Raw genomic sequence first — 15,629 nt, forward strand, 5'->3', positions numbered from 1 at the left:
TTAATGTATGCCAATTAGTGTACATTTAAAGTGACAATAAAACTATTCTAAGTCCTTTGTATCTTCCTCCACACACAAACCAATAAAAGAGGAAGTCAAGAACAAGACTCAATAAAATTGAGTATCACCATAGTACTATAGCCAAGATAATATTCTAAAATATTCACATGACCAAACATATATCCTGGCCCTAAACCTGAGGGAAAAGCCAAGTCTTCACACTCTTCTGAAGTGTCAATCGGATCAGGCAGTGATGGGATTCAAATAATTTAACTAAGTGGTTCTCTGCCCTAATGACCGGCTGGGTGGGCGTGGCCATGGTGGGCGTGGTCAGGGGTGTGACAGGCAGCACTCGGCCTCCTGCACCCCGTGGGAGCAAAAACGGGCTGTGGGGTGGGTGCCTCTGACCTCGTGCTCCGTTTTGGGCCTAGTAGGCCTCCCTGCAGCCTTCTGGGAGCAAAAGCGGGCTGTGGGGGGGGGGGGCCACACCGCACCCTCCCATGCCCCATTTTGGGCCTAGTAGGCCTCCCTGCACTTACCTGGGAGCCAAAACGGGGCACATGGGGACTCCTGGAAGGGGCAAGGCCAGCCAGCAATTTAACAACCGGTTTTCCCAAACCGGCCCAAACTAGCTGAATCCCACCACTGGGATCAGGGTTATTTGGCTCTCGGGAAGAAAGCTGTTCCAAAGGGCAGATGTTGCAACAGAGAAGGCATGTCTCCTGAGTCCTGCAAGATGATACTGTTTCACAGAAAGGACCTGGAGCATGCCCATCCTGCCACATCTGGCAGGGTGGGTACAAACATTGAAGACAAATGATCCTGCAGTTAACTTGGCCTTGTGCAATGCAACAGGACTTTAAAGATGATTGGCAGCACCTTAAATTGTACACATCTTAAAGTTGCTGAGGTTGAGAAAAACTGATATAGAGAATTCATACAGCACATTCCAAACCAAGATCATTAATCCCTGCTTGCTGCAGATTGTATATGTTGGTCCATGCAACAGGGGTGCAGGAATAATCCAAAATCCCTTCTGAAACCCCACTGGATCCAATAGTTATATGGATAAACAAACTATCCTAAGGCTGGAGTAACTGGGCTGGTAAGATTAGTTTTCCCTACCCTTTCTGCTCCCTCCTACCAAATGTTATGCTGAAAGATGAAGAATTAAGTTGAACTCAGGAACCTAGATAGAGACATGGGAAATTATGTGAAGGGAAAGCCTCATAAGGACATCTATGCAAGGGAGCAGTCCCTTTTCCATTCAATGGACTATCTCCTTTAGTAAGGTTTTCCACCCTACTATGTACATGGAATGGAGGGAATGCTGTAGAGAAAAGGGGACAAAAATAATGGTGCATGAATTTAAGCCTGGTCTTAATCTGTTATTTATAGATGGATCATTAATATATGCAATTTAATTTCTGTTCTGATTAGAAATATTGTTATCCTCCAAGGAATTGCATTCAAATAAGAAATAATCTTTTTTAAATAATTGGCTGAACAGAAGACTCCAAATCCTCCCTTTCTATAATACTGAAAGATTGTTGCTCTCTTATTTCCAAAAAATGCAATAACTGGGTTTAGATATATGATTTCAAATCTGAAAGGTGAAGCTTCCTCCCTATGCTTCCATAACGGACCTCACAGAAATTCATAGATTGTGATCTGTTCAATCCTACAGTTTATATTGGCCGAAATGAGCTCAATTTTAATTGCTTTGACCATTACAATGAATTCTGGCTTCAACAAGTAAGCAGTATTCCATCAAGCCCAGGGCATAATAAATAAGGAGCCTCTCTTAGACTGCAAAACTAGTTGAATCTATATTCTCTTCAATCCCTCTAACTGAAGCTGCCAACGTAAGTTTCTTCTTAATTCTGATTCTGCTGAAATTGTACTCATGTCACTTTGTCATTCAGAATATTGTTGAAGACCTGCTAAGACTATTCCCAACCCAACCTGACCTACTATGTTATTTTGTTAAAATAGGACATGTTAATTGCCTGCCTGATTAAGTTAAAGATTTTGTGCAAACAGTGGCAAGCCAATTTCCTTCTTTTAAGTTACCTTCTAAATTGGCTCTGCCATGGAGGTACTGTTATGAGTACAAGCTCGGTGCATCAAGGCTTCCCAACACAATCACACTGGACTCAACACTGTCCAGATTGTGAGTTTTACATGCCAACGCATTGCTCAAACAAAGCTAAAATTGATCTGGGCGCCTTATTTTGATATATAATGCCTGGAATAGTTTCAGCAGAGACTCCAAAACTTGGAGGCTTCCATATCAGACAGAAAACCACATTAGGGATTCTTTGGGGGAAACATGCAGGTAAATGGAGCATGAAGAGAAAGGGGAAAAATTATACTAATTGAATAATTCACACAAAATGGAATTGTTTTCTTAATTAGACTAGTATGCTGTCCCTATTTGCAGCTCGACGGCAGGGTCTACTTTTTTTTTCGCCTTGGGGAGCCATTCATAGGGTCAGAATAATTGTTTTATTTCTCCTTCCAGAAATTAAGTGTCATGAAAGCAAAATTCCGTATTTAGAGAGGTCACATAGGTGAGAAGAGGGAGCATAAAAAGCAATGATGAAAAATGTAAATATACTTGAATATGGGAATCTATGTGTGTCTTAATTTAACCTATCCAGGATTCTTTATTGAAGTGGTGACCTCTGGTAGAAAGGCAATTCTACCTGTAGTCCGTATCACTCCATTATAAACTGCCCTTCAGTCTCCTTGGTTATGAGGGCATTCTTCCTATGCTCCACCTGTCAACGCTACCTATGTTAGCATTTATCTTGCTCAAGGGAACCAGCAATTTGAGAAATAACTCACAAAACTCTCTGCAGTATCGATATAAGCTGGATTTCTTTAACAGGGTATATACTAAAGAAAAGGGGGATGCGGTAGCTCAGTGGCTAAGACGCTGAGCTTGTCAATTGAAAGGTCGGCAGTTCAGCAGTTCGAATCCGTAGTACCGCGTAACGGGGTGAGCTCCCATTACTTGTCCCAGCTTCTGTCAAACTAGCAGTTCGAAAGCATGTAAAAAAATGCAAGTAGAAAAATAGGAACCATCTTTGGTGGGAAGATCACAGCGCTCCGTGTGCCTTTGGCATTTAGTCATGCCGGTCACATGACCACGGAGACGTCTTCGGACAGCGCTGACTCTTCGGCTTTGAAACAGAGATGAGCACTGCCCCCTAGAGTCAGGAACGACTAGCACATATGTGCGAGGGGAATTTTTACCTTTACCTATACTAGAGAAACTGCATTTGTTTATATTTTATGCATGAAATCTATGTCCTTCTCAGGAACTCAAGACAGTTTATATGATGATCTCTCTTCATTATATTTCCACAACTACTCAGTGTGGTAGATTGAGATGAAAGTTATTAGATTGGCTGGAATTGATGGGAAGTGTAATCCAACATATGTGAAGGTATTGGGTTTGAGAAGTCTGGTGTAAGTGGGTTGGAGGGTTGGAAGTGGCAAGGCAAGAAACCAAGAGTTTCAGATCAGACAAAACCATTATTTAAACGTAGTGCCTATGCCCTGAATGAGGGGGAAAGAGGCACAACAATCTGCTACTGTGAAAGAGCAGGAGGAAGAGAGCTAATATTTAAACTCTGGGTGCTCACACACACACACACACACACACACACACACACACACACACACACACAGCTACATTACTATATTCTGTAGTAGTCAACCTTCTGCATAGATATGATTTCTAGTTTTCAGCCAAGCTTTCATCTATTGTGCTGGGTGCTTAAATGTTCTGTGATTAGCTGGTACTAAGTATGGCAAGTTGTGCATCTCAAGAGTTGTGAATCAAGCCATACCTGGGTGATATCCAAAGGCAAAAGATAAACCAATCAGCTAATAATATGCTGCAATAATCATGAAAAGGTGTATGGATTACCGTATGTTTTAAATTATTGAAGTTTTTAAAAACTGAAATCATGGTCATATTTATATTAAAGAATAATATTTTTAGAGCTGGAATTAAGAGCAAAGGAAAAGTCACTATGATGCTAGCACCTGTGATACTTTGAATTTAAGTGAATAATTTGGGGCTTTTGTTAAATGTACTAATTAAGCTGCCGAACAATAGAAACCAAAACTAAACAGACATATTACAGAGGAAAAGCACAAATCAAAGTCATACCAGGATTTATTTACTGACCTGGGATTGATGATAATGAATTTAATGGATGTTTTAATTGGATAAAAGAAAAACAAAGGAGTGAAAAGAAGACATGCTCTTAAATTATAAAATAAAACCCTCCCCCAAATTAAACATGAAGGTTACATCAACAATAAAGCAGAAGGTAAGAGAGAGAGAGAGCGAATCTATAAAAAGACAGAGAAGTTATTAAATTTTTAAACAATTAACATTTACAAATGTTAGCCATATATAATCCACAGTTATGACTGTGTAAGCCTACTTTCACATTATGATACAATCCAGGGGTGAAATCTACTTACCTTCCCAACAGGTTCGGAAGTGCACGGGCCACATGTGCGCAGACCCTCTGTGCATGCGCAAACCCTTCTGTGCATGCACAGAGGGTAAAAAACTGGTTATTTCCTGGTTAAAACCAGGAAGTAATGATGACTGGGAGAGTGGGCAGAGACTCACGCCGCCATCGCTACCGGTTCTCCGAACTACCAGCCGCCATCACTACCAGTTCGGCCAAACCGGTCCGAACCAGGAGCATTTCATCCGATACAATCGTATCAAGTGCATGATAATATAATTATCTTAAGCACATTTACTCCCAATATCTGCACAATTATTACCTCAGTTATTCATATTTGTATGTATAAAGGTTTTATGGGATTTCACTAGCTAGCATTAGTGTTTGTCAAGGAAAGCTAGAACAGGAAATGGGTGAATTCCTCAATTTAAAAAAAAAAAAACAATTTTGGAAGATGTTTCATACAGAATCCCAGCTTGACCAGAATCTTGAGTATTCCACATCTGAAAACAAGTTTGGTATAGTGCAGTGACGGCGAACCTTTTCAGCACAAAGTGCCCAAATCAGAGCACCAGAAACCCAATGAGCTAGCCAGTGTGCATGCGTGCCTCGGAAACCCGACAACCAGCTGGCCGGCATGCATGCACGCATCGGAAACCTGACGATCAGCTGGCTGAGCTGGGGCGACGGCACATGTGCCCACAGAGAGGGCTCTGCGTGCCACCTCTGGCATGTGTGCCATAGGTTCGCCATCACAGGTATAGTGAGTAAAAAGCAACAAGCTAGAAACTAGGAGACCGTGAGTTCTAGTACACTTTAGGCATGAAGTCAGCTAGGTGACCTTGGGACAGTCAGTCACTCTCTCTTAAAAGGAGACTAATGCAAACTGCTTCTGAAATCTTGCCATGAAATCTACAGGAACTAGACCAGGAGTCAACAGTGATTCAAAGACAAAAAAAATCAAAACCAAAATTATAGATTTAGGGCTTGTTCATACAAGGAAGCTACTAAGCATAAACCAATTAAAACTGCTTCCGCAGGCTCACTGAACAGTCATAACTTGGTATAGACGGAAAATCCTGAATTCATTAAACTATGTATTTATTAATCTCAACCACATATGTATCTAAAATCTTGGAGGCCTCGGAACTGCATCCAAAAGGTTGATGTGCAGCTCTGGAGAGCACCAGAAGATTTTTCTAATTTTTAATTTGGTATACAAGAAATGATTAAATTCATATCTGGGGAGTGTAACTGGAGAATCAAATATAGATTTTGCCTTGGTTTTACCTATGGGGTGGGATGGGGTGATAGTCCTAGCCAGTGGTGGGATTCAAATTTTTTTGCCACCGGTTCTATGGGCATGGTTTGGTGGGCGTGACATGGCATGGCTTGGTGGGCATGGCTTGGTGGGCGTGGCAAGGGAAGGATACTGTAAAATCTTCATTTCCTCCCAATCAGCTGGGCTGAGAATAGATGGGGGCAGGGCCAGTCAGAGGTGGTATTTACTGGTTCTCCAAACTACTCAAAATTTCCGCTACCAGTTCTCCAGAACTAGTCAGAACCTGCTAGATACCACCTCTGGTCCTAGCACACACAGGCAAGTATAGCAATGGTGGGTTGCCCCCGGTTCGCACCGGTTCTATAGAACTGGTAGTAAAACCAGCGGAAGGCTCTGCCCACTGACCCTGATCTCATCAAAATGCTTCTGCGCTTGCGCAGAGGAACACGCAAGAGAGAAAGCGAAGCGCGCGCGCACGGCTCCTTTGTGAACTGGTAATAAAGGTAAGTAGAACCCACCCCTGAAGTATAGCCTTTAAAGTGTTTTTATTCATTTGTTTTATGGTCAGAGATCAAAAGGAAAGTAATAACACAATGTAAGCCAATAAAACAAGGTGAGAAATTAGCATATTAGAGAACAGAAATTGCTGGCATTCAGCAGCCAGACCAACAAACCCTAAGCATAATTCAAACCCAGAGCCTTCTAACAACAATTGCAATTGAACAGAATGTGACAACTTATTCCCTTCTTAGTAAATGCAAGGGTCGGCTTGAAATGGAGTTTGTCTGCTTTTTATTAACAGAACCATTGACAGATATTTCTAAGACAGTTTCCTTTGTTTGTTTGCTTGTTTGTTTGTTTGTTTGTTTGCTTGTTTGAATAGTGTAGCCTTCAACTTGGGAAATGTCTGAACAGAGGAAATACATGTTTGAGTGTCAATCCAAATATTAAAATTAATGCAACATGCACATCCACTTTTTCCTTTCGAAGTACCGGTATTTGCCAAAAATATCAGCAATTGTCTTAAATATAAAAGCCTACATTTAAACAACTGCTGAAAACAATGTCCAGAAGCAAAATAATTATGCCCCTCAACTAAGAGAAAGGAAAAAAAACCCAAAGAGCCATTGCCAACATTAAGCTTAGTGGATAAACAGACTAACCTCTTCTGAGCAGCATCCTCAGATGCTCAGGACTTGCCAATGAATTTGTAGACAACCATTAGCCAAAGGCACTTTAAGAAGGCCTCTGCAGGGCAGTCTTAATATTCTAAGAAATGGAACTTCCAGTTCTGCAAAGCCAGCCTAATAATGACAACCCCAGCAAAGCCAGAAGCCCCTAACTCAGTAGCACCTGTCATAAAAACACTAATGAAAATAAATTGATATCTATTTAGCCATATGCTGGAGAGCATATGCATAATACGTTTAGATATCACTAATAAAGTTAAGTCTCAACTAAATTTATTGGCTGACAGATAAAGACTGATCTCAATAGCAAATCAAGGTTGACAGTAATCTTGACTGTACAATTTGGCTCCTTGGGAATTTGTTTTGTGTGATTTTTTTTTTAAGTTGTCCTTTTTTTTAAAGTCTTTTGGCCCACATGAAATCTCAGAAGCATGATCAAAGCAACTCAGAGGCAATCAGGTAGGAAGGCTATGAATAAAGCAGCAATTTTCTAAGCTCTGCAAAAATGACCAAAGAAGGGAACAGAGACTGTTCAAGATAAGATTTAACTTCTGATAATTCTCCCTCTTGAGGAATCATGTGACAATTATTCTATTTCACTATATTGTCTAATGCCAGACTGTCTTGATAGGCTGAACTGCTTCCGTTAGATCATGTTGTCACTGGGCATTGGGGGACCATTAATTAACTTCTGACATTAGACCATTTCTATTCATGCATTTTCTTTTATCACACTTGCTTACAATTCTTTTTCAGTTAACTGATTTTTTTTTAAAAAAACTGCTATATTTTTAAGACAATGCTCACTTTAATTGAGTAGACACAAAAGATATATAAAGGATTAATCAGTGACCTGCTTAATAAAAGGTTGAAGAGTCAAAGGATTCCAGTTTAGGATTCCAGTTCATCATCCATTTTTCTACGAGATTCCATTTCATTTCTCATCCCTATCATTTCCAAATCTCTCCAAGAGTCAGTCCTCAGTCTGTGCTGCTAAGCCTTTCTGCAGCAGAAAGCCACAGGAGTTATTGATGAAGTGATATAAAACCCTGTTGACATAACAATATGTTGGATTGAGTCCCACAGCTATTCAATGTGTTTTGCAGCTAGCAGAAATCCGGCTGGCAGACAACATACTCAGACTGAACTGTTGGTGGATAGCTAATGGCATGTCTACCCTGACTTTCTTGAACCAACCTTTTCTTCCTATCAATATCACCACCTGGGCTAAGAATGCAATAGTGACGATCCAGATTGATCAGATCACATATACATTCCCCATCATGCTGCTATAGAAAGTCATCACTGGTAAATTCACAAGCTAGGTGACATCAACAGTAAGGTATTTTTATACCTTAGCAAGAGATCAGGCTGATAGTCACAACAGGTGGCAATAGCCAGCTAACTTTGGCTGATTTTGAGAACACCTAAGGATTAGAGGAACTGTGAGCCGTGGTGGCGCAGTGGTTAGAGTGCAATACTGCAGACTACTTCTGCTGACTGCCGGCTGACTCAGGGGTGAAATGCTCCCGGTTCGGACCGGATCACGCGATCCGGTAGCGATGGAGGCAGGTGGTTCGGAGAACCGGTAGCAAAAATCCCTATCCCCCCACTGCCCAGCTGAGACGCACAATCATCAGAGGCTTTTTTTTTACTTTTAAAAGCATTTTTTCTACAACCTCTTCAGCTGAAAAAATGCTTTTAAAAGTAAAGTAAAAGTATCTGATGATCGCGCGACTCAGCTGGGATCATCAAAGGCTTTTAAAAGAAAAAAAACCCTTTTTTTCTTTAAATGCCTCTGACAATCCAAGCTGAGTTGCCTGATCGTCGGAGGCATTTAAAAGAAAAAAAGTCTCTGCCGATTAGGCAACTCAGCTGGGATCATCAGAGCCTTTTGAAAGCATTTTTTTACAACCTCTTCGCTGAAGAAGTTGTAGAAAAAAATGGTTTAAAAGTTAAAAAAAAATTGGCCACGCCTACCCAGTCACATTACCCCCCCACCAAGCCACGCACACAGAACCGGTAGTAACAAATTTTAGATTTCACCCCTGGGCTGACTGCAATTTGGCAGTTCAAATCCCACAAGGCTCAAGGTCGACTCAGCCTTCCATCCTTCCAAGGTGGGTAAAATGAGGACCCAAATTGTTGGAGGCAGTATGCTGACTCTGTAAACCGCTTAGAGAGGGCTATAAAGCACTGTGAAGCGGTATATAAATCTAAGTGCTATTGCTATTGCTAACTGTAACAAAAACACATACACATGGAGGACACCCTGTCTACCCTATTGTTAAGTGAGGTCAACAATAAGACAGTCAGCGATGCAGCATAAACCAAAGAAAAAAAAAACAATGACAACTTGTGCACCTCTTTGCTACCTGTTAGGTCATGGGAATTGGCATCAATAAGACCAAAGATGAACAGTAATCTCTGCTTACCTTCCTTAGAGAATGTGCAAATTGGACCTAAAGGCGAGGATCAAACAAATGGATTTACTGGCAACTCGAGGCAAATAGGAAATTGGATCATTAAGTCAATATTACTCAGGGAATCACCAAAACCTAGGGATAGCTCTGATTCCAATTACCACAGGCCGTATCTTCCTTACACTATTATGAGCCAAGTAAGATTTTACAATTTTGTTCCATCTATGGGGAAAAGTGCACCCTTGGTTAGTTACATAGTTAAATTACGATTAATGAAAATAATACCAAAGACTATACAGGTATTCAGACTTATCTAGTAATCAAGGTAGATGTCAAAAAACAGAAGATGGAAAAATTGAAGTCCAAATGTCGGGCCAAATATTACACCAATGAAATCTGCAGCTCAATTTGGGGGGGGGGGAGAATGATTTCTAACATGAATGCATTTGTTAATTATAGGTGTCATTAGATATTTAAAGATACAAGAGAGAAAAGTCCAGATGAGGGTTAGAATCAGGCGTGGGCTTCAAAAATTTTAGCAAGGGGTTCTCTGCCCCGTTGCTGGATGAGCGTGGCCATGTGGGCGTGGCCTAGTCACCCTTCTGCACCATGGGAGGGGGCGTTTTTGCCCTCCCCGGGCTCCAGAGGCTTTCCTCAAGCCTCCGGGAAGGCGAAAACGACTTCCCCAGGCTCCGAGGGCCTTCCCAAACTTCTGGTAGGCCCATTTTTTGCCCTCCCCGAGCCTTCGCACATACCCTGCACTCTACCTGCATCCAAAACAGGCTGCGTGGGGACTCCTGGGAGGGGCAGGGGCAGGTGGGCAGGGCCAGCCAGGAGTGGGATTTGGGGGTTCTCCGAACTGCACAGAATCTTAGCTAGAGGTTCTCCCGAACCCCTGCGAACCCCCAGCAGCCCACCCCTGGTTAGAATCTGCTTTCAAAGCTCAGAAAGCTCATCTCAGGAATATTCTGTCTACAGAATGGATAGGAGACAATGTGGTAAATTTTCTAATACAGGGGTCGCCCACCCCCAGTCTGTGAACAGAGGCCAAGCTGTGCAAACAAGCGAAGCCCATCCGTAGGATGCAGGCAGCATGCAAAACCACGCTTCCTCTAGTCCACAGAAAAACCTCTCTCCACAGAATCGTTCCTGTTGCCCAAAAGGTTCTAATAAACCATTTTGCAAGAGTAAATTGTCCTCCTAATGGTGACTAAATTAAACCATTACTATTACAACACTGGGAGGTATTAGCATAGAGTTGTCACCCTGCTTCCCATTTCCAAAGAGCAACATGGTGCTTCCTTGGAAGGATATTTCTGTTACATACTTCATTAACTTCCTGATGGGTAACAGGGCTCTGTGAAGTTTGACCATGACAAAAATCAGAGGGGAAGTTGAATTGTTTTTCAATTAAATCTGACAGTACTGGCAGCGAGAGGCCTCTAATACTGTAGGAGGCAAAGAGAACACATGATACTCTTTCAGAATCTCTGGATGAGGGTGCAGAACGGTGATCAACAGCTTGTAAAATCCATGTGACCAGAAGCAAAAGAAATCTGGTGGAATGTTTGGCAGAATCAGACTTACAATAAACCAAAACAACTGAGCAATTAAATGCATTTTACCTCATGGGAAATAAATGATTTAGAGAAAATGTTCAGAGTTCAACTTTTAGGATTACCTGATTTCTCCTTAACTTGAAAATTATCTTTCACCCAGGAATTTTTAACTTCACAGAATATTATTTTTAGCTAATTAAAATTAAAACTGGCAGACTACCAGTTGAACTTGCCTTAAGAATAGAATAGAATAGAATAGAATAGAATAGAATAGAATAGAATAGAATAGAATAGAATAGAATAGAATTCTTTATTGGCCAAGTGTGATGAGTCCTGGTTGGCAGGCACTCACTAAAAGATATAGAAATCCTGAAGAATTAAGATTTATTTTACATTACTAATGGTAGACTAGCATTCATCTTCAAACTAACCTGACTGAGAAGGTGTGTGTGTGTGTGTGTGTGTGTGTGTGTGTGTGTGTGTGTGTGTATTATTTGAATACAGTACAAACAAAATGTGGCAATCAGAAATGAATGCACTGCCTAGTAAAACAGATTTGCAAAATAAACCTTTAATCGAGCAATGTCCAAGAGGGCATGTTGTGACTGCAGCTACTACAATTCTCTGCTCTGGAATCTATTTAGATGTCACAGCAGAGAAACCTACTTTACAGCTTACCCGTCCGTATCGAAATTTGGGAGGGGAAGAAAAGAAAACATTAGTTTTTGTTTTTTCTTCAATGTAAATATCAGGCAAATGGCTAGAAAATGCTCCAGTTCCATTCTATTTACTTCTTCACTGTCCAATGCTATTTGTACAAGCTTCTCCTCTCCAAGATATAAGCACTGGTAATATAGTTTTTAAAGTAGGCCAGCATTTTATTTCCACAACTCGGTCCTACTCTGTGTTTGTTTGTCCTGCTTATCAAAGGGAGCTTAATGTGAGATAGAGAATGGGTAATGTCTTCTTTCTCTTTTCCCTGCCCCCTCATCCTCCCAGCAGCTATAAAATAGCTCAGCCCAGCCAGAACCAAAAGCTCAACAAAGCTCCCACATCCCTGCCCCCACCAACTCCCATCTTCCATTCAACCAAAATGGGCCACTCAGGCAGAGCAGTCCAGGAGTTACAAATAGGCCAGACAGGAATAAACAGAGCAAACAAAGAATATCCTGTCCACTCTGAGAAAAGCTCAAGAAAGTGATGTCTCCATTAAAATTCAAGGCAGGGAAGCTGCACGCACCCTGTCAACAGCTTGGCTAATAAAATGAAAGTTGGGGCGGGGGGGGGGAGGGAAGGCTTATAGAGGAAGAAATAAAAGCTTATGAAGATATGTTGATAAAACCAAAATTATTGCAGCCAGTATTTTTACAATATTATAATTTCAGTCATCCATTGCAACGAAGCAGAGCACAAATTCAAACCACATGCCCCCATCACCACCATTAAGGGACCCCAAGTCCCATTCACTTTGTAAGTACATCCACTTGGTAGCATTCCCAAGATCATTTCTGGGGCTCAGTGGTTTAGCTATGGTTTCTGAGGCTGTATGAGATTTCTTTTCTTTAATTTGATTTATATGCCGCCCTTCTCCGGAGACTCAGGGCGGCTTACAGTGGTTAAGCACTGTACAAAAGCCTTCATACTTTTGTATATTTTATACAAAGTCAGCTTATTGCCCCCACAAACTGGGTCCTCAATTTACCTACCTTAGAAAGGATGGAAGGCTGAGTCAACCTTGAGCCTGGCAAGATTTGAACTTACTTTAATTGCAGACAGCTGGTGTTAAATTACAGTGCCTTGTCTGCAGAGCTATCCAGATTATCCAATGTTTGTTGAGATTATTTAAATAAATAACTAGGAGTAGGAGACGACAACATCTCTGATTTAAGGGGTGGTGTTGAATTTGGGGCCCATCTGAATTGCAAAGCTGAGGAGCCATCCTACTGACATAGAAGGGCATTGCTTACCTGATTTGCAAGCTTCTTCCCCAAATGCTGACATTCTAAATGTAAACAAACCACTTCATCTGTTTTGCTCACTTTTGATTAGCACTTGTGTAAAATTAACTGCTGAGGAAGCTTTAAGCAATACTACTTAGAAGTTAATGCAGGTTGCAAGGCTGAGGAGAGAGGCTGTACATATTCCTGTTCCTTATCTCTACCTGTATTCACTTTAAAGTTTAAATAGAACCTATGTACATATATCTTTACATGGGTTGAGCCGTTTTGCACAACTTCAACAAGTGTAATACATTAGCCAGAACAGGATCCATTTATTTTAGCTGTATGTTTGAGACACAGAATTAGTGTCTTAGTGTGAATTAATGAAGCATGAATAAGAATGGATATAAAGCACCATCGCCAAATAAGCACAAGAGCACTGATGCTAAGAGAAATAAAAAGGAAGACAGGGAAGTAGATATCTTGTTGAATTATCTCTTCCTGTGAAAGCCATTGGAACAACAGAATATAGATACACACCTCTACAATTCAGAAATTAGAATAACCTCATTGAAATTCTGACGTTCCAGCTGATTTTTCAGTCTGGATTTTTGCGATACTTGTAAGTAAGCAATGTAAACTATAAGGTGGTCAAAAAGCAGGATAAATAGGGTTTCCTTAAAGTTAAAGGTTCCCCTCGCACATATGTGCTACCCTGTTTCCCCCAAAATAAGACATCCCCTGATAATAAGCCCAATAGGGTTTTTGAGCGCATGGCAATAAGGCTAAGTGCTTACTTCAGGGTTCAAAAAAATATAAGGTAGTCATTCCCGACTCTAGGGGGCGGTGCTCATCTCCGTTTCAAAGCCGAAGAGCCAGCACTTTCCGAAGATGTCTCTGTGGTCATGTGGCCGGCATGACTAAATGCCAAACGTGCATGGAACACTGTTACCTTCCCACCAAAGGTGGTCCCTATTTTTCTACTTGCATTTTTTACGTGCTTTCGAACTGCAAGGTTGGCAGAAGGTGGGACAAGTAACGGGAGCTCACCCCGTTATGTGGCACTAGGGATTCGAACGACTGAACTGCCGACTTTTCGATCGACAAGCTCAGCATCTTAGCCACTGAGCCACCGCATCCCTATAGGGTTTCTTTAATAATGTCTAAATTCAATCATTCATTCAATCAGTCAATCAATCATTTTTATTTATTATTACATTTCTGTACTATCTCCTGGGGGGGAGGGGGATGTGAAATGTTTTTAAAAATGTAAGAGGAGACAAGAAATTAAAATTACTTAAAAGGCAAAGGGAAGGATTTCAGGGGACTAACCAGCCCCAGGGCTTCATGCTCCCTTGGGCTCCTCACATGAGGCCAAAGAGCCATGTCTTAACTCCATTTCAGAAGTCCAAAAAAGTGAGGGCCTGTCTCACCTCCAAGGGAAGAATATTCCCTAGGGTGGAGGTGAAGGTAGAGAAGGATCTTTTCCTAGATCCTACCAGTTGGAATTCTTTAACTCACAGGGTCTGCAAAATATCTTTCCTGCCTGACCAAATGCAAATCAAAAGATTTCTTACCTCATGAAAATATAGCAGATTTCCAATGAAAGGCAAAGGTGGAGGATGACGAACTCCCACTTTATCAAGCCTGGAGAACGAAGAGGTTGTATGCCTGGATTTTAAAAAAAAAGTGAAAAGGTTTTCACAGGCTTTTCAGAGTTGGAGAATAAGGCTCAGAATTCAGGTGAGAGGATAGCTGTGAAGCCCAAATGGCGCAGCAATCATAAGAAACTCCCACAGCCACTTGCAGTGCAAGATGGGATTGGAACCTTTCATTCCATTTTTATTCTCAAATTTGTGATTGCTTTACTTCAGAAAGGCTGTTGAGTCAAGCTCTAGATCAGGGGTGTCAAACTCATATCGTCACGACGGTGTCACGTGACGTATCGGAACTTTTTCCCTTTTGCTAAATCAGGTGTGGGTGTGGCCAGCGTGTGATGCATCCGGCCCGTGGGCCGGGAGTTTGACAGCCCTGCTCTAGATATATGAAATAAAATCAGATTCTCAGTCTTCAGTAGTCTTAGATCGCCCCAATACAATAATTGGTGGATACTTTCTATCATACAACATTGTGAAATCCAACCCTATTGATCTTACTGGATCAGCCTTCTGGTGTCTGCTGAATAATTCTGATTATGGCCTTAGTGGGCCATGCAAGCTGTAGATTTATGGAAATTATCATCTAACACAGCTGGAGAATGCTACACAGAGAAAGTCATTTTAGATGCCTTCAGTACAACTCAACAAGATCTGATGTTTATTTATGGAATTGCTTGCTTGCTTTCCAACATTTCTATCTAGTGCTGGCAAAGACACCTCAGGAGACAGTAATGGGAAAAATTAACTACTCTTTTTCCTTCATGGTATAATAGGAAATTCTGCTTTATATAACTTAACATTTTTCCTGGTACCATTAAAGCAGAGACAGGCAATCTGGTGGGAGAACATGAGCTATTCTGTGACAGGACACAATAACAAAAAACCACAGTGAGCAAGGAGGTGATTTACAGTGAAAATGGGATTTCGTATAAATACTTTCATAAGATTATTTTTCTTCATTTTGTGAGGAAGCAGAAACAAGTGCTGGCTGGTACTCCAAGCAGATGAGGATGGTTTTCCCATCATTGCTAACTTTCAGATTCTTCTAGTAGTTTTCTCATAGAAGAGAGTTATTGCT

At 41.2% G+C, this 15,629-nt stretch overlaps 1 protein-coding gene across 1 annotated transcript in view; it reads right to left on the bottom strand.

The window, feature by feature from the left end:
* Positions 1-15,629, bottom strand: part of TBXAS1 (thromboxane A synthase 1) — a 265,207-nt gene that overhangs the window by 204,313 nt on the left and 45,265 nt on the right. Inside the window, exon 2 of the mRNA XM_070948077.1 lies at positions 14,471-14,564. Coding sequence (XP_070804178.1) covers positions 14,471-14,564 — 94 coding nt within the window. The remainder of the gene's footprint in view (positions 1-14,470; positions 14,565-15,629) is intronic.

Source organism: Pituophis catenifer, unplaced genomic scaffold (assembly GCF_029215685.1).
Source record: "Pituophis catenifer annectens isolate HBS135680 unplaced genomic scaffold, rPitCat1.0.hap2 SCAF_7, whole genome shotgun sequence".
NCBI classification, from domain to species: Eukaryota; Metazoa; Chordata; class Lepidosauria; order Squamata; family Colubridae; genus Pituophis; species Pituophis catenifer.